This window comes from Oncorhynchus clarkii, chromosome 24 (genome assembly GCF_045791955.1).
Source record: "Oncorhynchus clarkii lewisi isolate Uvic-CL-2024 chromosome 24, UVic_Ocla_1.0, whole genome shotgun sequence".
In the NCBI taxonomy this organism is placed as follows: Eukaryota; Metazoa; Chordata; class Actinopteri; order Salmoniformes; family Salmonidae; genus Oncorhynchus; species Oncorhynchus clarkii.
Genome location: NC_092170.1, coordinates 23,008,275 through 23,029,432, shown reverse-complemented (window position 1 = coordinate 23,029,432; position 21,158 = coordinate 23,008,275). Strand labels below are relative to the sequence as shown.

The 21,158-nt window shown below is 45.2% G+C and overlaps 1 protein-coding gene across 3 annotated transcripts in view; it reads left to right on the top strand.

Annotated features, from left to right (window-relative positions):
* The first annotated feature begins 527 nt into the window (after nt 1-527).
* The window catches only part of LOC139382273 (protein Aster-B-like), an 81,809-nt gene continuing 61,178 nt past the window's right edge, over nt 528-21,158 (top strand). For all 3 annotated transcript variants that reach the window (XM_071126144.1, XM_071126143.1, XM_071126141.1), the window contains exons 1-2: nt 528-1,203; nt 16,700-16,777. In XM_071126144.1, coding sequence (XP_070982245.1) covers nt 785-1,203; nt 16,700-16,777 — 497 coding nt within the window. In that variant the 5' untranslated portion in view covers nt 528-784. The remainder of the gene's footprint in view (nt 1,204-16,699; nt 16,778-21,158) is intronic.

The window sequence follows — 21,158 nt, the reverse complement described above, 5'->3', positions numbered from 1 at the left end:
GACTGCAAGAGCCTACCCAACCTACAACACAGGCATGGGACAGTAACCAATAACCTGGAGCATACAGTACAGCATACAGTATAGAGCTCATCTTTTCGGTCAACTTCAAGACTGGAGGGTTGCTGATACTTGGAGTCTTCCTGTCTAGCATTGGGAGTAGCAGCCAGTCAGTCCTAGCAGCCAGCAGTGGACAGTAGGCAGCCAGCGAGCAGAGGGAGCGAGAGAGCTGTGAATGTTTAAGTGTGTAACTGGGCCTGCCAGTCCCGGGGGAGAGCGGAGGAGTACTGTTACACTCCCTGACAGACCTTATACATGTTTCATCTGCTCCTTGGAGAACAGACGCCCCCTTTGTTGTCTCATCCATCCGTCTCTCCTGGCCCGAGACGCTTCTGCAAATCGCTAGTCTCGCCGTCGCCCGACGACCAGCAACAGCCACACATCTCCCCACAGCTGAGGACCAGGCCAGGCCCAGGGTATCTGAAGGGCTCACCTGTAAGCAAACCTTGAAAACCAGTGGTGAGGAACCAGAAGAGGATATAAGGCTATATGAGAGATCAGTAAATGAGGACGACCCAGTATTTTTTGAGTGTGTGCTGTGCTATTGGAGCATCTTGGCACCTGACTCTCAACAACCAGCTACCGCCTCAGCTTCCGCCAACTACAGCTCCCAGCAAGCCTGCCAACTACTAAAACGGTGAGCCAGCCAGCACCTCTCCTCCAATATCCACTGTCCTAGTAGCAGTCTCTGAGTGTGATTGTGTGTGTCTGAGTCTGAGCCTCGACCATGAACGAGAACTTACGGCCCCCGTCGCTCCAGTTGAGTGTCCCTCGCGATGCCCCTGCCTACTCGGATGGGGGGAATGGCGGGGTCTCGGATGGTCCTGTGTGGTCAAGCTCGTCCACACCAACACTACGACGCAAGCGCTTCAAGATGCGGCGCATGAAGAACGTGCCCAGCGAGAGAGAGAAGGAGAAATACAGGGGCAGGCTGGTGAATGGGTGGCTAGTCTCTACCCGCTCCCACTCGAACTCCAAGGAGTACCTGCAGCTGCCCTCCATCGAGATCACCCCATCCAGTGACGAGGATGGGGCCACCTGGTCCAACTGCTCTACGCCCAGCGCCTCACCCCGACGCAAGCGCTTCCTGCTCCGCAAGTGGCTGAGGGTGAGAGAGAAGAAGGAGCACGCCGGCAGCGAGAGCAGGTTGGTATGGAGTATTACCTCCCCCAAACTTAAACTTCTCCTTTCTTCCCTCCTGTTTCTCCCTTAAACCCTTCATGCTTCTTTGAGCCTGCTATCACTGTCCACTAACGTTTTAGCCAGTACTAACACTAACAGAAAGAACCTTGTCAAGGTCCTTGTCATGTTAGAATGTCTGTTTTTTTTAAATTGAGCTGTAAGATCGAATAAGAATCACAGGTTTATGATCGTGAGGCAGCAGCCTGCTGCCCATTGTGCTGCCCACAAAATCAATGCTGCCCATTGTATTCAACATTATATGTATATATATATGTATGTTTTACACACACCACGAGGCAGGAATAGAAGCTGTCAGTTAAAAGCTATCTGTTAAAAGCTGTCAGTAGCGCCTGTTCAAATGCAGTGTTCAAATGCACCATGAGCTAGAGGTAACAAAATCATTCTGAAAATCCCTGCTGAACTGCACATAGATGTATTTAGAGAACATAGAGGCCGAGGGTCAGTGGATTCAAGCAGTCTAATGATTTGGTTACTGTGCATTACCATGTAAAGAGCCCCATGATCACAAGTTTCAAGTTATATTGTTACATGCACAGGATACAGCAGGTGTAAAACAGTATAGTGGAATGCTTAACCTCTACGCTATTTCCTAATATTCCACAATAGAAGTAGTAATATAGATAAGAACTAAAACACTTGAAATGCAAGACACTTGAAATGCAAGACAACACAAAAAAAGAAAAGAACAAGAATGCAGTTATATACAGGTCTTACAGTATACACAGATCAAATCCAATTTTATTGGTGACATACACATGGTTAGCAGATGTTAATGCGAGTGTAGCGAAATGCTTGTGCTTCTAGTTCCGACCATGCAGTAATATCTAACAAGTACCTTAATCCCACATGTGTAAAGGAATGAATAAGAATATGTACATATAAATATGTGGATGAGCGATGGCTGAACGGCATAGGCAAGATGCAGTAGATGGTATAGAGGACAGTATATACATATGAGATGAGTAATGTAGGGTATGTAAACATTATATAAAGTGGCATTGTTTAAAGTGACTAGTGATACATATATTACATCCAATTTTTAATTATTAAAGTGGCTAGAGATTTGAGTCAGTATGTTGGCAGCAGCCACTCAATGTTAGTGATGGCTGTTTAACAGTCTGATGGCCTTGAGATAGAAGCTGTTTTTCAGTCTCTCGTTCCCAGCTTTGATGCACCTGTACTGACCTCGCGGGGTGAACAGGCAGTGGCTCATGTGGTTGTTGAACTTGATGATCTTTTTGGCCTTCCTGTGACATCGGGTGGTGTAGGTGGCCTGGAGGGCAGGTAGTTAGCCCCCGGTGATGCGTTGTGCAGACCTCACTACCCTCTGCAGAGCCTTGCGGTTGTGGGCGGAGCAGTTGCCGTACCAGGCGGTGATACAGCCCGACAGGATGCTCTCGATTGTGCATCTGTAAAAGTTTGTGAGTGCTTTTGGTGACAAGTTAATTTTCTTCAGCCTCCTGAGGTTCTTCACGCTGTCTTTGTGGGTGGACCATTTCAGTTTGTCTGTGATGTGTACGCCGAGGAACTTAAAACTTTCCACCTTCTCCACTACTGTCCCGTCGATGTGGATAGGGGGGTGCTCCCTCTGCTGTTTCCTGAAGTACATGATCATCTCTTTTGTTTTGCTGACGTTGAGTGTGAGGTTGTTTTCCTGACACCACACTCCGAGGGCCCTCACCTCCTCCCTGTAGGCTGTCTTGTCGTTGTTGGTAATCAAGCCTACCACTGTAGTGCCGTCTGTAAACTTGATGATTGAGGCGTGCATGGCCACGCAGTCATGGGTGAACAGGGAGTACAGGAGAGGGCTGAGAGCGCACCCTTGTGGGGCCCCAGTGTTGAGGATCAGCGGGGTGGAGATGTTGTTTCCTACCCTCACCACTTGGGGGTGGCCCGTCAAAGTCCAGGACCCAGTTGCACAGGGCGGGGTCGAGACCCAGGGTGGGTGACGAGTTTGGAGGGTACTAGGGTGGGTGACGAGTTTGGAGGGTACTATGGTGTTAAATGCTGAGCTGTAGTCGATGAACAGCATTCTCACATAGGTATTCCTCTTGTCCAGATGGTTTAGGGCAGTGTGCAGTGTGATTGCGTCGTCTGTGGACCTATTGGGGCGGTAAGCAAATTGGAGTAGATAAGGTCTTACCGTATACGCAGGTCTTACCGTATACACAGGTATTACCATATACACAGGTATTGCCATATACAATCTATTACAGTATATACAGGTCAGTCCAGTGCCAGCACTGTTAATACAATGTGCAGGGGTTCTTGAGTGATTAAGGAAGGAATATACATGTATAGTGCATTCGGAAAGTATTCAGGCTCCTTGACTTTCTCCACGTTTTGTTACATTGCAGCAATATACAAAAATGTATTAAATTTGATTTTTTTGCTCATCAATCTACACACAATACCCCATAATGACAAAGCAAAAATATTAAAAAAAGAAAATATCTAATTTCCGTAAGTATTCTGACCCTTTACTCAGTACTTTGTTGAAGCAACTTTGGCAGCAATTACAGTCTCTAGTCTTCTTGGGTATGACGCAACAAAGCTTGGCACACCTGTATTTGGGGAGTTTTTCCCCATTCTTCTCTGCAGACCCTCTCAAGCTCTATCAGGTTGGATGGGGAGCGTTGCTGCACAGCTATTTTCAGGTCTCTTCAGAGATGTTTGATCGGGTTCAAGTCCGGGTTCTGGCTGGGCCGTTGTCCTGTTGGAAGGTGAACCGTCGCCCCAGTCTTCCCTCGATCCTGATTAATCTCCAGTACATTACTCTACAGTAGATTACAGTTTTTGTTTAAATACAGTACTGTAGACCAGAATACACTGTACTTTACTGTACTGCACTATAGTCTACTGTACCGAACTATACTGTGCTATACTATTGTCGAAACTCGAAACTTGTCAAACAAACAACTATGATAGGTACAGAATTTATCACAAATAATTTTGATATCAATCATTATTCTAATGAGCTCCACCCCCAAACAAAACCAGTCTTCTTCTTTGGGAGTGGCAATCATTAGAATAATAGCCAGTTTAATTGGACAGATATACACTGCTCAAAAAAATAAAGGGAACACTTAAACAACACAATGTAACTCCAAGTCAATCACACTTCTGTGAAATCAAACTGTCCACTTAGGAAGCAACACTGATTGACAATAAATTTCACATGCTGTTGTGCAAATGGAATAGACAACAGGTGGAAATTATAGGCAATTAGCAAGACACCCCCAATAAAGGAGTGGTTCTGCAGGTGGTGACCACAGACCACTTCTCAGTTCCTATGCTTCCTGGCTGATGTTTTAGTCCCTTTTAAATGCTGGTGGTGCTTTCACTCTAGTGGTAGCATGAGAAGGAGTCTACAACCCACACAAGTGTCTCAGGGAGTGCAGCTCATCCAGGATGGCACATCAATGTGGCAAGAAGGTTTGCTGTGTCTGTCAGCGTAGTGTCCAGAGCATGGAGGCGCTACCAGGATACAGGCCAGTACATCAGGAGACGTGGAGGAGGCCGTAGGAGGGCAACAACCCAGCAGCAGGACCGCTACCTCCTCCTTTGTGCGAGGAGGAGCACTGCCAGGGCCCTGCAAAATTACCTCCAGCAGGCCACAAATGTGCATGTGTCCGCACAAACGGTCAGAAACAGACTCCATGAGGGTGGTATGAGGGCCCGACGTCCACAGGTGGGGGTTGTGCTTACAGGTGGGGGTTGTGCTTACAGCCCAACACCGTGCAGGATGTTTTGGCATTTGCCAGAGAACACCAAGATTGGCAAATTCGCCACTGGCGCCCTGTGCTCTTCACAGATGAAAGCAGGTTCACACTGAGCACATGTGACAGAGTCTGGAGACGCCATGGAGAACGTTCTGCTGCCTGCAACGTCCTCCAGCATGACCGGTTTGGTGGTGGGTCAGTCATGGTGTGGGGTGGAATTTCTTTGGGGGGGCCGCACAGCCCTCCATGTGCTCGCCAGAGGTAGCCTGACTGCCATTAGGTACCGAGATGAGATCCTAAGACAGATAATATACCTGGGCATTACAGATCAGACTTTTGACCAAATTCGTAGTTATTGCGTTTTGCCTTTGTAGGGCAGTGTGTGAATGTTTAAATGTTTAAAACTTTTAAATGAAAATGGGAAGTTAATGTTAAAGGGATACTTCCTTTATCTACTTCCCCAGAGTCAGATGCATTTGTGGATAGCATTTTTATATATCTGTCCAGTATGAAGGAAGTTAGAGGTAGTTTCGCAAGACAAAGCTAACTAGCATTTGCCCAATGACTGGAAGTCTATGCTATCTGCTAGACGCTAGTTAGCAATTGCGCTAGCGCTAGTTCACAACTTCTTCAAATTGCACGCAGAGACATAGAAGTGGTATCTACGAGTTCATCTGACTCTGGAGAAGTAGATAAAGGGCCTCATTGCCAAAATCCCTAAGTTTCCCCTTGTTTTTTTTCTTCCACAAAATTTAAATCACAGTGCAGGTATCCCAAAACTACCACTAACAGGTCCCGATCATTATCATCCTAAAAAAATATAGAATCTTTAACTAATTCCTAACGCAACACTTCTGTAATGTTAGTAATAGATATGCATCTTTCAAATTATTTGCCAAGGATATAAAGGACTCCGCACGTGCACAAGACAGGTTGCGGGAGACAATGCACGCAAATGGATTTAGAATTTTGGAATATTTATACCTTACAGTTGAGACGTCGAGCGTCCATAACCTCGATGTTAATTTGGGCCAAAACACTGCAGACTCAAGTGATCACTATCGAACACAACAGAAAGTAGCTACTTGATAAAGGCCTTAGGGGCCAAGTGTTCGGTTTGAGATTCTGCCATTAACTGCAGTAGATAACTTCATTGCCCTCTAGTGGTCATATTCAATATGCCCAAAATACGCAATAGGAACGTATTCTGCATTGTGCACCTGGAATTTATGAATATTTCTTATTGTTTTAATGGAAAACCCCTAATAGCCAGTGTGTAGAGTTAAACATGCGAAGGGGGATATTACACGTTCTACCTTTGTGTACCTATTTAGGATACATGACAATGAAGATAATGTTACCATAATTCTGTTACCGGGTGTTAATCCACATCACTTACTAAATAACTAAAAGAGATGTTTTGCAAACTCAAGGTGCCATGTCATAGCTGACACCACATTCTTACTGCAGACATGTTTGAATCTTATTTCGGGAGCAGGTAGAGGCTTGAGTTTTTGGAAAACATGGTCAACTAAAAAACTGAGGGAGATTAACCTCATTCTATTACCCAGCTTCACATCTGCACTGTTTTTAAAGTAAATGTTTTTTTTGTAAAATTGACAATGGAATTTGTTAAAAGCAGTCCTTGTGTATAGAGTTTTGTTGAACTTTGCAATCAATGGTTTTAGTTTGGAATACTTTTAAAGTGAAAAAAAGTATCAGCGTCATTCTGTTACCATGAATTGCCTTACTGTTTGGAGTCACTGTCTAAGAAGCAAAGAATTCCATAGCACACGTGATCATCTATTCTCAACTTCTTTCCTGTCCAGTAGAAGAACCAGTAGTTTCTCAATTTATTGACATGAGAAATGAGCTAGTTGTAATTTGTTCTAATATGTACAGTATGTTGGACATACTGCTCTTTCATTGAAATTATGTGAAAACAATGTTGATTCAACCCAGTGGGAGGTTTGCACCGGAGTAACACACAACACACTAACATCAAGCATTTATTTCACTGTTCACCTTTATCTGTTTTTAATGAAGCATGTGACAAATAACATTTGATTTGATTTGTCAGCAAATTACACAAGATGAGAACCTGCAATGCAGACTATTCTTGTTATGTTAAGGGGAATTGAGAAGCTTCTAGTTCTGCTGGTATTTGTGTTCTCCCTCTCCCCTAGCAGGGAGCAGAGATGGTAGTAGCAGATGGTAGACATACAGAGGGTTATTATGTCATGTCCATGCCATTTGACTGAAAACATCCTATTTTACCTAGAAGCATGTGTGCATAACCCTATCAGCTCCCTAAGTTAGATAAACTGGACCATTACCATTTCAGACTAATCACATCTACAGTGGGGAGAACAAGTATTTGATACACTGCCGATTTTGCAGGTTTTCCTACCTACAAAGCATGTAGAGGTCTGTAATTTTTATCATAGGTACACTTCAACTGTGAGAGACGGAATCTAAAACAAAAATCCAGAATATCACGCTGTATGATTTTCAAGTAATTAATTTTCATTTTATTGCATGACATAAGTATTTGATACATCAGAAAAGCAGAACTTAATATTTGGTACAGAAACCTTTGTTTGCAATTACAGAGATCATACGTTTCCTGTAGTTCTTGATCAGGTTTGCACACACTGCAGCAGGGATTTTGGCCCACTCCTCCATACAGACCTTCTCCAGATCCTTCAGGTTTCGGGGCTGTCGCTGGGCAATACGGACTTTCAGCTCCCTCCAAAGATGTTCAATTGGGTTCAGGTCTGGAGACTGGCTAGGCCACTACAGGACCTTGAGATGCTTCTTACGGAGCCACTCCTTAGTTGCCCTGGCTGTGTGTTTCGAGTCATTGTCATGCTGGAAGACCCGGCCATCTTCAAATCAAATCAAATTTTATTTGTCACATACACATGGTTAGCAGTTATTAATGCGAGTGTAGCGAAATGCTTGTGCTTCTAGTTCCGACAATGCAGTAATAACCAACAAGTAATCTAGCTAACAATTCCAAAACTACTACCTTACAAGTGTAAGGGGATAAAGAATATGTACATAAAGATATATGAATGAGTGATGGTACAGAGCGGCATGGGCAAGATACAGTAGATGGTATTGAGTGCAGTATATACATATGAGATCAGTATGTAAACAAACTGGCATAGTTAAAGTGGCTAGTGATACATGTATTACATAAAGATGCAGTAGATGATAGAGTACAGTATATACATATACATATGAGATGAATAATGTAGGGTATGTAACATTATATTAGGTAGCATTGTTTAAAGTGGCTAGTGATATATTTTACATTTCGCATCAATTCCCATTATTAAATTGGCTGGAGTTGAGTCAGTGTGTTGGCAGCAGCCACTCAATGTTAGTGGTGGCTGTTTAACAGTCTGATGGCCTTGAGATAGAAGCTGTTTTTCAGTCTCTCGGTCCCAGCTTTGATGCACCTGTACTGACCTCGCCTTCTGGATGATAGCGGGGTGAACAGGCAGTGGCTCGGGTGGTTGTTGTCCTTGATGATCTTTATGGCCTTCCTGTGACATCGGGTGGTGTAGGTGTCCTGGAGGGCAGGTAGTTTGCCCCCGGTGATGCGTTGTGCAGACCTCACTACCCTCTGGAGAGCCTTACGGTTGTGGGCGGAGCAGTTGCCGTACCAGACAGTGATACAGCCCGACAGGAAGTTTGTGAGTGCTTTAGGTGACAAGCCAAATTTCTTCAGCCTCCTGAGGTTGAAGAGGCGCTGCTGCGCCTTCTTCACGATGCTGTCTGTGTGGGTGGACCAATTCAGTTTGTCTGTGATGTGTACGCCGAGGAACTTAAAACTTACTACCCTCTCCACTACTGTTCCATCGATGTGGATAGGGGGGTGTTCCCTCTGCTGTTTCCTGAAGTCCACAATCATCTCCTTAGTTTTGTTGACGTTGAGTGTGAGGTTATTTTCCTGACACCACACTCCGAGGGCCCTCACCTCCTTCCTGTATGCCGTCTCGTCGTTGTTGGTAATCAAGCCTACCACTGTTGTGTCGTCCGCAAACTTGATGATTGAGTTGGAGGCGTGCGTGGCCACGCAGTTGTGGGTGAACAGGGAGTACAGGAGAGGGCTCAGAACGCACCCTTGTGGGGCCCCAGTGTTGAGGATCAGCGGGGTGGAAATGTTGTTGCCTACCCTCACCACCTGGGGGCGGCCCGTCAGGAAGTCCAGTACCCAGTTGCACAGGGCGGAGTCGAGACCCAGGGTCTCGAGCTTGATGACGAGCTTGGAGGGCACTATGGTGTTAAATGCCGAGCTGTAGTCGATGAACAGCATTCTCACATAGGTATTCCTCTTGTCCAGATGGGTTAGGGCAGTGTGCAGTGTGGTTGAGATTGCATCGTCTGTGGACCTATTTGGGCGGTAAGCAAATTGGAGTGGGTCTAGGGTGTCAGGTAGGGTGGAGGTGATATGGTCCTTGACTAGTCTCTCAAAGCACTTCATGATGACGGAAGTGAGTGCTACGGGGCGGTAGTCGTTTAGCTCAGTTACCTTAGCTTTCTTGGGAACAGGAACAATGGTGGCCCTCTTGAAGCATGTGGGAACAACAGACTGGGATAGGGATTGATTGAATATGTCCGTAAACACACCAGCCAGCGGGCCGTGTCAGTGGCGGGCCGTGTCAGTGGCACTGTATTGTCCTCAAAGCGGGCAAAAAAGTTATTTAGTCTGCCTGGGAGCAAGACATCCTGGTCCGTGACTGGGCTGGTTTTCTTTTTGTAATCCGTGATTGACTGTAGACCCTGCCACATACTTCTTGTGTCTGAGCCGTTGAATTAAGATTCTACTTTGTCTCTATACTGACGCTTAGCTTGTTTGATTGCCTTGCGGCGGGAATAGTTACACTGTTTGTATTCGGTCATGTTTCCGGTCACCTTGCCCTGATTAAAAGCAGTGGTTAGGGGTTTCAGTTTCACGGGAATGCTGCCATCAATCCACGGTTTCTGGTTTGGGAATGTTTTAATCGTTGCTATGGGAACGACATCTTCAACGCACGTTCTAATGAACTCGCTCACCGAATCAGCGTATTCATCAATGTTGTTGTCTGACGCAATACGAAACACATCCCAGTCCACGTGATGGAAGCAGTCTTGGAGTGTGGAATCAGATTGGTCGGACCAGTGTTGAATAGACCTCAGCGCGGGAGCTTCTTGTTTTAGTTTCTGTCTGTAGGCAGGGATCAACAAAATGGAGTCGTGGTCAGCTTTTCCAAAAGGAGGGCGGGGCAGGGGCCTTATGCGTCGCGGAAGTTAGAATAGCAGTGATCCAAGGTTTTTCCAGCCCTGGTTGCGCAATCGATATGCTGATAAAATTTAGGGAGTCTTGTTTTCAGATTAGCCTTGTTAAAATCCCCAGCTACAATGAATGCAGCCTCCGGATAAATGGATTCCAGTTTGCAAAGGGTCAAATAAAGTTCGTTCAGAGCCATCGATGTGTCTGCTTGGGGGGGGAATATATACGGCTGTGATTATAATCGAAGAGAATTCCCTTGGTAGATAATGCGGTCGACATTTGATTGTGAGGAATTCTAAATCCGGTGAACAGAAGGACTTGAGTACCTGTATGTTGTTATGATCACACCACGTCACGTTAACCATGAAGCATACGCCCCGCCCCTCTTCTTACCAGAAAGCTGTTTGTTTCTGTCTGCGCGATGCGTGGAGAAACCAGCTGGCTGCACCGATTCCGATAGCGTCTCTCCAGTGAGCCATGTTTCCGTGAAGCAAAGAACGTTACAGTCTCTGATGTCCCTCTGGAATGCTACTCTTGCTCGGATTTCATCAACCTTGTTGTCAAGAGACTGGACATTGGCGAGAAGAATGCTAGGGAGTGGTGCACGATGTGCCCGTCTCCGTAGTCTGACCAGAAGACCGCTCCGTTTCCCCCTCCAAGTCTTTTTTCTGGGTCGCTGGCTGGGATCCATTCCGTTGTCCTGGGTGAAAGGCAGAACACAGGATCCGCTTCGCGAAAGTCATATTCTTGGTCGTACTGATGGTGAGTTGACACTGCTCTTATGTTCAGTAGTTCTTCTCGACTGTATGTAATGAAACCTAAGATGACCTGGGATACCAATGTAAGAAATAACACGTAAAAAAAAAAAACTGCATAGTTTCCTAGGAATGCGAAGCGAGGCGGCCATCTCTGTCGGCGCCGGAAGTAACTGTGCTCTTACTGAGGGAAGGAGGTTGTTGGCCAAGATTTCGCGATACATGGCCCCTTCCATCCTCCCCTCAATACGGTGCAGTCGTCCTGTCCCCTTTGCAGAAAAGCATCCCCAAAGAATGATGTTTCCACCTCCATGCTTCACGTTTAGGATGGTATTCTTGGGGTTGTACTCATCCTTCTTCTTCCTCCAAACACAGTGAGTGGAGTTTAGACCAAAAAGCTCTATTTTTGTCTCATCAGACCACATGACCTTCTCCCATTCCTCCTCTGGATCATTCCGATGGTCATTGGCAAACGTCAGACGGGCCTGGACATGCGCTGGCTTGAGCAGGGGGACCTTGCGTGCGCTGCAGAATTTTAATCCATGACGGCGTAGTGTGTTACTAATGTTTTTCTTTGAGACTGTGGTCCCAGCTCTCTTCAGGTCATTGACCAGGTGCTGCCGTGTAGTTCTGGGCTGATCCCTCACCTTCCTCATGATCATTGATGCCCCACGAGGTGAGATCTTGCATGGAGTCCCAGACTGAGGGTGATTGACCGTCATCTTGAACTTCTTCCATTTTCTAATAATTGTGCCAACAGTTGTTGCCTTCTCACCAAGCTGCTTGCCTATTGTCCTGTAGCCCATCACAGCCTTGTGCAGGTCTACAATTGTATCCCTGATGTCCTTACACAGCTCTTTGGTCTTGGCCATTGTGGAGAGGTTGGAGTCTGTTTGATTGAGTGTGTGGACAGGTGTCTTTTATACAGGTAACGAGTTCAAACAGGTGCAGTTAATACAGGTAATGAGTGGAGAACAGAAAAACAGGTCTGAAAAACTAACAGGTCTGTGAGAGCTGGAATTCTTACTGGTTGGTAGGTGATCAAATACTTATGTCATGCAATAAAATGCAAATTAATTACTTAAAAATCATACAATGTGATTTTCTGGATTTTTGTTTTAGATTCCGTCTCTAACAGTTGAAGTGTACCTATGATAAAAAGTACAGACCTCTACATACAAGTAGGAAAACCTGCAAAATCGGCAATGTATCAAATACTTGTTCTCCCCACTGTATATCCCCCTCTAGGGATGCAAAACCAGTTTGTTCACATCGTATTATCTGTCAATGGTTCACATACACATACAGTATTCCTTTCTGCTGTTGAATAGTCCTGTCTTGGTCTGTTTTGCTGTGAAATAAGTGATATATGAAGACTGAAAAGACCAACAGTGGGCTTATGTTACAAAAACCACCACAACTCAATATTAATGATCCCATCATCAATTATTTATTTGGCAGTATTGCAGACCCAAGATATTTCCATCATGTTGGGTAGAGGCGACACAGATAGCGAACATAACGAGATATTTGCATATTTTTCTCCATCTCAACTCTTGTAGCCCTAAGGGAACCACTGCCTCTGACTGCCTCTGCAGCACACAGCCATGAATCAAGCATTCACAAAGGAAGCTGTGACCAATGACGGCACACTATTTTCAGGGCTGTGCCGTTGGTCCAGACTTAACCCACAGTGGATGTCTGTTTGTCATATGCTGCTCTGGCTCCAGCGTTCTCCTCCCACTCTTTATATTGCTGTGATTTACAATGTAGTGCAATGGGGGCTGTCAGTGCCAGCATGGCGTGTAAGTGCATGGTCAGAGCAGCCTTGATGGGAACAAGGAACTGCTTCTTGCTCAGGTGATGTAGTGAGGAAATTGGGGGATGGTCTGGTGGAAGCTACTGTATATGTCCCCTGGCTGGCTCTCAGTTCCAATACCATGGCCATATCAGAGATGCTATGTGCAGCCCCTCGCAACTGCAACACCACAATAAATGTACTTCATACATTATTCACTCCCACAGCATGGTTCTGGAAATGGATGGTCTGTCATACTAGCCTTTGCACACCAACAAAGTATAGTTTCCAGGTTTCCTATTTTGCATTGAGATTCTGTCTGTAGCAAGCCTCAGGTGAAGCCATTGTAGTCACATCTGGTTCAAGGCCATTGTCAGTGTACTTGAAAGCAATGCAATAAGCATTCATTGTATTGTAATTGTATTGAATGCCCTGAACTCAGTCATTTCAACAATGCGAAAAGTAAATCAGTTACAGAGGAAGTATTGTTTTATTGTTACATTCTTACTCAAGGGTGATAGCTCATAGCCACATTTTTATAAACACTATCTGTTTCACAAGGTAAATCTTGGAACCTGAAGGAATGGATGACTCTAGTTTCTACGGCTACAGGTAACTACAGCTTCAGTCCAAGCTCAAGTGCGACCTAGCTGTGTATTTGATCAGTTAATGTATAAACATGGTACGATGACATTGATAGTTAAACTGGCTTGTGTGACTTATGTACCCCTCCGGACGTTCTTAGCACATTTTAGCAGGACTTCACAGAGAACACCCGTCAAACATGCTGTGAGTACAGTACACTAACTACCGATAATGCTATAAGTTGTACCATGGGAGAATACTGGACCATGGTTTAGGCACTATTCCTTAGCAGTTAGCTGAATTCCTGTTCGACAATCCAAGACAGTGCACAACTATGTGTGCTTTGTCTGACTCGGAACAGTGTTTCAAATGAGCGTCTAGGTCTAATCATTGCCAAAGACGTGTTTGATAGCGTCTGAAGTTGTCTTAGATGTACTATTATCTGTCTAGAGTTTGAATTGTTTCAATGGCAAATGTGTTCCAGTTAGAATGCAAATCCCACTGTGTGGATTGTCTATCATTCTCTCATACAGCAGTAAGATTGAAAGTGAATGGCCAATTCACCACAGCTAAAGGCTGTTCTTTGGCACGACGCAAAGTGGTGTGCCTGGATACAGCATTTAGCCGTGGTATATTGGCCATATAACAGAAACCCCTGAGGTGCCTTATTGCTATTATAAACTGGGGGGGGCATTGTATGAGTGTGTGTGGGGGGGGGGGGGGCGGTGTGTGAGTATAGTGTATAGTGTACTCACACACCGCTCCCCCCCCCCACACACACTCATACAATGCCCCCCCAGTTTATAATAGCAATAAGGCACCTCGGGGGTCTGGCAGTGTGTGAGTATAGTGTGTGTGTGGGAGGTCTGGCAGTGGTATTCGCTTTAGCCCCTGTCGAGTCTCTGTTGTGAGCAGATAAGACCTGGAATTATTTAGGGAAACAGGACAGTATCTTTCACCAGGCATTAGTGTCTCTGTCTGGACTGTGGATTTAAGTATTTCAGAGACAAAAACTTTCGGCAAGATACTGGAGATTAAAGATAACAGTTAACAAGACTTGGAAAGTGTTGCTAATGCAATAGAAGAGATTAGAAATGCCTCCCAGATGAAATTTGAGAAGGGTTATTTCTGAAATGGTTTGTTCAAGAGATTTCCAGGGGCAGATTATTATTTTTCTTTAGTGTACAGGTTTTCCTCAGCTTTCAACTAAGGAATGTGGTGAAGGAGAAATGTTAACCCTGCTCACATTTTTTTTGTAAGTGGCTATTTCTTGCGAATCAACCATTGTTGATACTTATACAGATAACATAATAGGAGATATGGTTGCCGAGGGGATGGTTGTCTCATAGTCTATTAAAGTCCTCCATTTTGTTTGGATTGCCTCTCAGAAACTCATCCTGAAAAGCAATTGCTTTGGAATTAATTCAAAGCCCGGAGAAAACACCATGACCACTACTCTGTATGCCTCTAAGTCTGATGCAATGCCAGTGCTCTTTAAACCTACAGTGTTTTGTTACATCTCCTACAGTAGCTATCATGTTCAAAGCACATATTGAACCAATTGTGTATGAGTTATGAATGATTTAGTGAGGCTTTATGCCACTTCAACTTTCATTGCTTGTGTTTTGAAAGAGGCATGCACAATCGTGTACACTCCATACACTAGTCTGACCATCACACACATGCAAACAAACTCAAGAGCAGTGAGTTTACTAATAACCTACACCTGATTTAATGTAGAGCAAGTACAATCCAGGCATTGCTGAATGTTTCATTAGGGTATACATCTCCCTCCAACCCTTAAAACAACATTAATAACTACCTGGACAACTTAGGCACAACTTCACTGTCTGGCATGCCAGTTGAGAAACCACAGACTCTAACTTGACAGTGGGGAATATGACCAAAGCAACAACAACAAAAAGGCCCTCTCTAAAAAACCAATGGAGTCATGGACACAACCACCATTTTACAAGGTCTCAAAACACGTAATGATTGACAGTATTTTACTGAAGCATTATTTAGCCTAGTCTGCAGTTTTAAACTGGCTCCTCAGAGGCAACGTAGTGAGCAAAAAAAGATTTCATAGGTTCTGTTTTACTTTTGAAGACTGGAGGAAACAGCTCTCAGTTTCTCTTTTGGATAATTCTGAACATCTGTCTTATGCAAATGTATTATGTTAAAAGCTGCCCCTATGACTGTATGATCATGTTACAGACGAAATGTGCTCATCCTTAGACATCAGACCATTTCTCAATGTCAGCTACCTACAGGTAATGCCAAAATAAAGGATACACTTGAGTAAATGAGGGATACAAAGTATATTGAAAATAGGTGCTTCCACACAGGTGTGGTTTCTGAGTTAATTCATCAGTAAACATCCCATCATGCTTAGGGTCATGTATAAAAATGTCCACTTTCCTGTTATTTTTAGCTACCATGGCTAGAAGAAGAGATCTCAGTGACTTTAAAAGTGGCGTCTCAAAGGAGCATAGGGTGTTTAAAGGGTGTGTGTGTGTGTGTGTGTGTGTGTGTGTGTGTGTGTGTGTGTGTGTGTGTGTGTGTGTGTGTGTGTGTGTGTGTGTGTGTGTGTGTGTGTGTGTGTGTGTGTGTGTGTGTGTGTGCGTGCATCTCAGTCACCAGATCTCAATCCAATAAACCACTTATGGTAGATTCTGGAGCGCCGCCTGAAACAGCGTTTTCCACCATCAACAAAACACCAAATTATAGAATTTATTGTGGTAGAATGGTGTTGCATGCTTCCAGTAGAGTTCCAGACAAGGTGCATTGAAGATGTTCTGGCAGCTCATGGTGGCCCAACACTATTAAGACACTTTATCTTGGTGTTTCCTTTATTTTGTCAGTTACCTGTATGTCTTCAACATTTCTGGAAGGACTTAAAATGCTTCTAACTGGGAATCAAATCAGTATACAGAGATAGAATGGGTTAATCCAAGCAGCACAACAGGACGGGTGGGATTCTCTTAAATGCCACAGTATATGGTTGGTGAATATCTCCACCACAGACCTTTAACTCTGTATCTCTGTATAACTCATGATCAGTGTTTGTGTGTCTTGTAGTGCCATCTAGTGGATATAACTAAGAAGTGCATCTATTGTGGTGAACTGATGTACATATTCTCAGGACACAGAATCACAGTAGCAGTGAAATGTTCTATGAATGCACCTGGAGTGGGTAGGGCCACATGGTATGTTTTCATACGATTTATTCTGTGTGATTGTGTATTGGTGTATGACTGACATGTGTTCCTCTCTGTTGTGTTCTGTCACACAGCAGCCAGCAGAGCAGCCAGCAGAGCAGCCATGACGATGACTCCTCTCGCTTCCTGACTCCCTTCATCCGAGAGGAGAGGTAAATACAAGAAGATTCTGAATTTACTTGCATGTGTATTCTGTTTGTATTCTACGTTTTGTATTTATGCAAAAGGGTTTAATTGTTTGTCTGGTTTGATGAAAGCAAGGGGAGAGCGCTGACTGTATGAATCAGGATGCTCAGGAAATGACTCTATTATGTCTACTTTTTTTACTGCTGCTTTTTCACCACTAGATGGCAGATGGTCCTCAGCACTGCTCTTTTTCACCTCTAGATGGCAATTGGTCCTCAACACTGCTCTTTGTCACCACTAGATGGCAGTTGGTCCTCAGCCCTACTCTGTTTCACCACTAGATGGCAGTTGGTCCTCAGCAGTGCTTGGCATCTGGACTGTAACGCTCATTATTGACAATTTAGAGGCACTTTCTATGGTGTTGGTAATGATTGCAATGAACATGTTCTTCTATGGGACATGTCAGTCTTCAATTTAGCTGTTTTTAATCATTGTAATTTAGCAACAATAACAAGAAGTAATATGATAAGGTAAGGATTCAAGGCACTTGATATTATCAAGCAATCAATCAAATGTATTTATAAAGCCCTCTTTACATCAGCAGATGTCACAAAGTGCTATACAGTAACCCAGCCTTAAACCCCAAACAGCAAGCAATGCAGATGCAGAAGCACGGTGGGTAGGAAAAACTCCCTAGAAAGGCTGGAACCTAGGAAGAAACATAGAGAAGAACATGACTCTGAGGTATGGCCAGTCCTCTTCTGGCTGTGCCGGGTGGAGATTATAAGAGTACATGGCCATTAAGGCCACATGGTTAATCAAGATGTTCAAACGTTCATAGATGACCAGCAGGGTTAAATTATAATCACAGTGGTTGAGGGTGCAACAGATCAGTACCTCAGGATTAAATGTCAGTTGTCTCGAGACGAGACGAAAACAGCAGGTCCAGGACAAGGTAGCACCTCCGGTGAACAGGGCAGGGTTCTATAGCCGCAGGCAGAACAGTTGAAACTGGAATAGCAGCACGATAGCCAGGAGTCATCAGGCCAGAAAGTTCTGAGGCATGGTCCTAGGGCTCAGGTCCTCCGGGAGGGAGCGAGAGAGGCCCCATCTGACGATACCCCTGGACAGGGCCAACCAAGTAGGATATAACCCCACCCACTTTGCCAAAGCACAGCCCCCACACCATTAGAGGGATATCAACAGACCACCAACATACTACCCTGAGACAAGGCTGAGTTTTGCCCACGAAGATCTCCTCCACCGCACGAGCCCGTGGGGGAGCAAAACCTGTCAAAAACACGTCTGTGACTCAACCCTCTTAAGCGACGCACCCTTCCTAGGGACAGCATGGAAGAGCACTAGTAAGCCAGTGACTCAGCCCCTGTAACAGGGTCAAAGGCAGAGAATCCCAGTGGAGAAAGGGGAGCTAGACAGGCAGAGACAGCAAGGGCGGTTCATCGCTCCTCACTAAGTGAGTGACCTGTGATTATTAAGCATGATAAATTTGCTAGCAATTGTAATTCACATGTTAGTGGCAGGGCTTTGAATGTGAGTGAGAGCATACTATTCCTCTCTTTATGTGGTGTGAGTGGGCTGTGGTGTGAGTGGGCTGTGGTGTGAGTGGGCTTTGGTGTGAGTGGGCTGTGGTGTGACTGGGTGGTTGGCTGCGGCTCCAGCTCAATATTACCTCTGTCAGCAGTGGGGATATATCGCAGTGGTCTCAGGGAGCACAAATGTCAGGCATGGGGAGTAAATCAGATAGAGAACAGAGAGAGGGAGAGAGTGTGGTGCCTGCCTGCCTCCCTGCCTGGAGAGAGAGAAGATCATACCTCAGCTATGAGATACCACATCAGGAGGAACTCAATGGCCTGAGCTCACTCTGGAGAAAGGGCTGTTTGAAGCTTCTAAAGGCACCTGTCATATCTGCCTCTTTCAAATGCTGTGTCTTTGTAATGAAAATGAAAATACAGTGGTTTAGTGGTGACAGAAAAAGATATTCAAACGAATCACAGCCAAATTGACTGTGAGGAAACTTGAAGCAGTGATAATGGCTTTGAATAAATTGAAATACAGAGTATTAACTATTATTGAAGAATCAGCTGAGCTGGTGCTGATGAAATCCCCCCTTTTTATCTCTCTCTTTATTTCTCTCTCACTCTTCTATAGTATCTACGGTGGGCTACAACATTCTACTCTCCCTTTCCTCTCTCTCCCTCTTTCTCTCCTGCTCTCCTCTCCGTCCCGCTCTTTTTCTCTACAGTTCCTCCCCCGCTATTTCTCTGTGTACTGCTCCGAATAGGAACCTTACGTTTGACCTTATGGGATTTCTCCTGAATGCTACTCTTTTCTCTCTGCTTGCAATACCTGGCTGCTGCTGCTGGGGGTTGAACGGTCTGTACCCAGCTTTAGAGGGTACGGAATGTCATGTCTCCTCTGCAGGTAACAGCTACATTTAATGTCTGCTCTGGATGTTCTGTCTGATCTGTGGCTGTCTGCAGCGGTTTGTTTGCTCACAGTGCAGCTACAGCACGGCACAGGCTAGCTGGCTTACCGGTAGGCTAGCTGGGATGCCGGTGGCAGTGTGTAGATGTTCCTGTGCAATAGGAGCAGGCTAGGTTATTAGCGTTAGCATTTATTGCACCAGCTGAAGAGGTTTTGCTCTGACAAATGCATTCTGTGGTTTGTTGTGTTTGCTAACTGGCTTACAAGATTATCCAGGATGACTCCCTCTTCTCTCATTGTTTTAGGTGCCATTTGCAGAATTCTGCGATTGGACAATAACTGTTGATTATGCCATGGTTTGTTAAGGTATTCACCTGTATGAGTGAAATATATGAGGATGCCCCTGTGAATGATATCTACTTTCTCATCTCTATGCCTTCCAGGTCTGACAGTCCAGTGGACAAGATCAGGTAAGTCTATACTCTTCCCTATGCTTCCTTTTCTCTGCTGGGGTGGTGGAACCTGTGCTCTGTGGTTATGGAGTGGTGTGTAGGTTGTGGGGTTAGATGGTTGTGGGGTTAGATGGCGTGGTGTATAGGTTGTGGGGTTAGATGGAGTGGTGTATTGGTTGTGGGGTTAGATGGCGTGGTGTATAGGTTGTGGAGTTATGGAGTGGTGTATAGGTTGTGGAGTTATGGAGTGGTGTATAGGTTGTGGGGTTAGATGGTTGTGGGGTTAGATGGTGTGGTCTATAGGTTGTGGAGTTATGGAGTGGTGTATAGGTTGTGGGGTTAGATGGTTGTGGGGTTAGATGGTGTGGTGTATAGGTTGTGGAGTTATGGAGTGGTGTATAGGTTGTGGGGTTAGATGGTTGTGGGGTTAGATGGCGTGGTGTATAGGTTGTGGGGTTAGATGGCGTGGTGTATAGGTTGTGGGGTTAGATGGAGTGGTGTATTGGTTGTGGGGTTAGATGGCGTGGTGTATAGGTTGTGGAGTTATTGAGTGGTGTATAGGTTGTGGGGTTAGATGGTTGTGGGGTTAGATGGCGTGGTGTATAGGTTGTGGAGTTATGGAGTGGTGTATAGGTTGTGGGGTTAGATGGTTGTGGGGTTAGATGGCGTGGTGTATAGGTTGTGGGGTTAGATGGCGTGGTGTATAGGTTGTGGGGTTAGATGGAGTGGTGTATTGGTTGTGGGGTTAGATGGCGTGGTGTATAGGTTGTGGAGTTATGGAGTGGTGTATAGGTTGTGGGGTTAGATGGTTGCGGGGTTAGATGGCGTGGTGTATAGGTTGTGGGGTTAGATGGCGTGGTGTATAGGTTGTGGAGTTATGGAGTGGTGTATAGGTTGTGGAGTTATGGAGTGGTGTATAGGTTGTGGGGTTAGATGGTTGTGGGGTTAGATGGTGTGGTCTATAGGTTGTGGAGTTATGGAGTGGTGTATAGGTTGTGGGGTTAGATGGTTGTGGGGTTAGATGGTGTGGTGTATAGGTTGTGGAGTTATGGAGTGGTGTATAGGTTGTGGGGTTAGATGGTTGTGGGGTTAGATGGCGTGGTGTATAGGTTGTGGGGTTAGATGGCGTGGTGTATAGGTTGTGGGGTTAGATGGAGTGGTGTATTGGTTGTGGGGTTAGATGGCGTGGTGTATAGGTTGTGGAGTTATTGAGTGGTGTATAGGTTGTGGGGTTAGATGGTTGTGGGGTTAGATGGCGTGGTGTATAGGTTGTGGAGTTATGGAGTGGTGTATAGGTTGTGGGGTTAGATGGTTGTGGGGTTAGATGGCGTGGTGTATAGGTTGTGGGGTTAGATGGCGTGGTGTATAGGTTGTGGGGTTAGATGGAGTGGTGTATTGGTTGTGGGGTTAGATGGCGTGGTGTATAGGTTGTGGAGTTATGGAGTGGTGTATAGGTTGTGGGGTTAGATGGTTGCGGGGTTAGATGGCGTGGTGTATAGGTTGTGGGGTT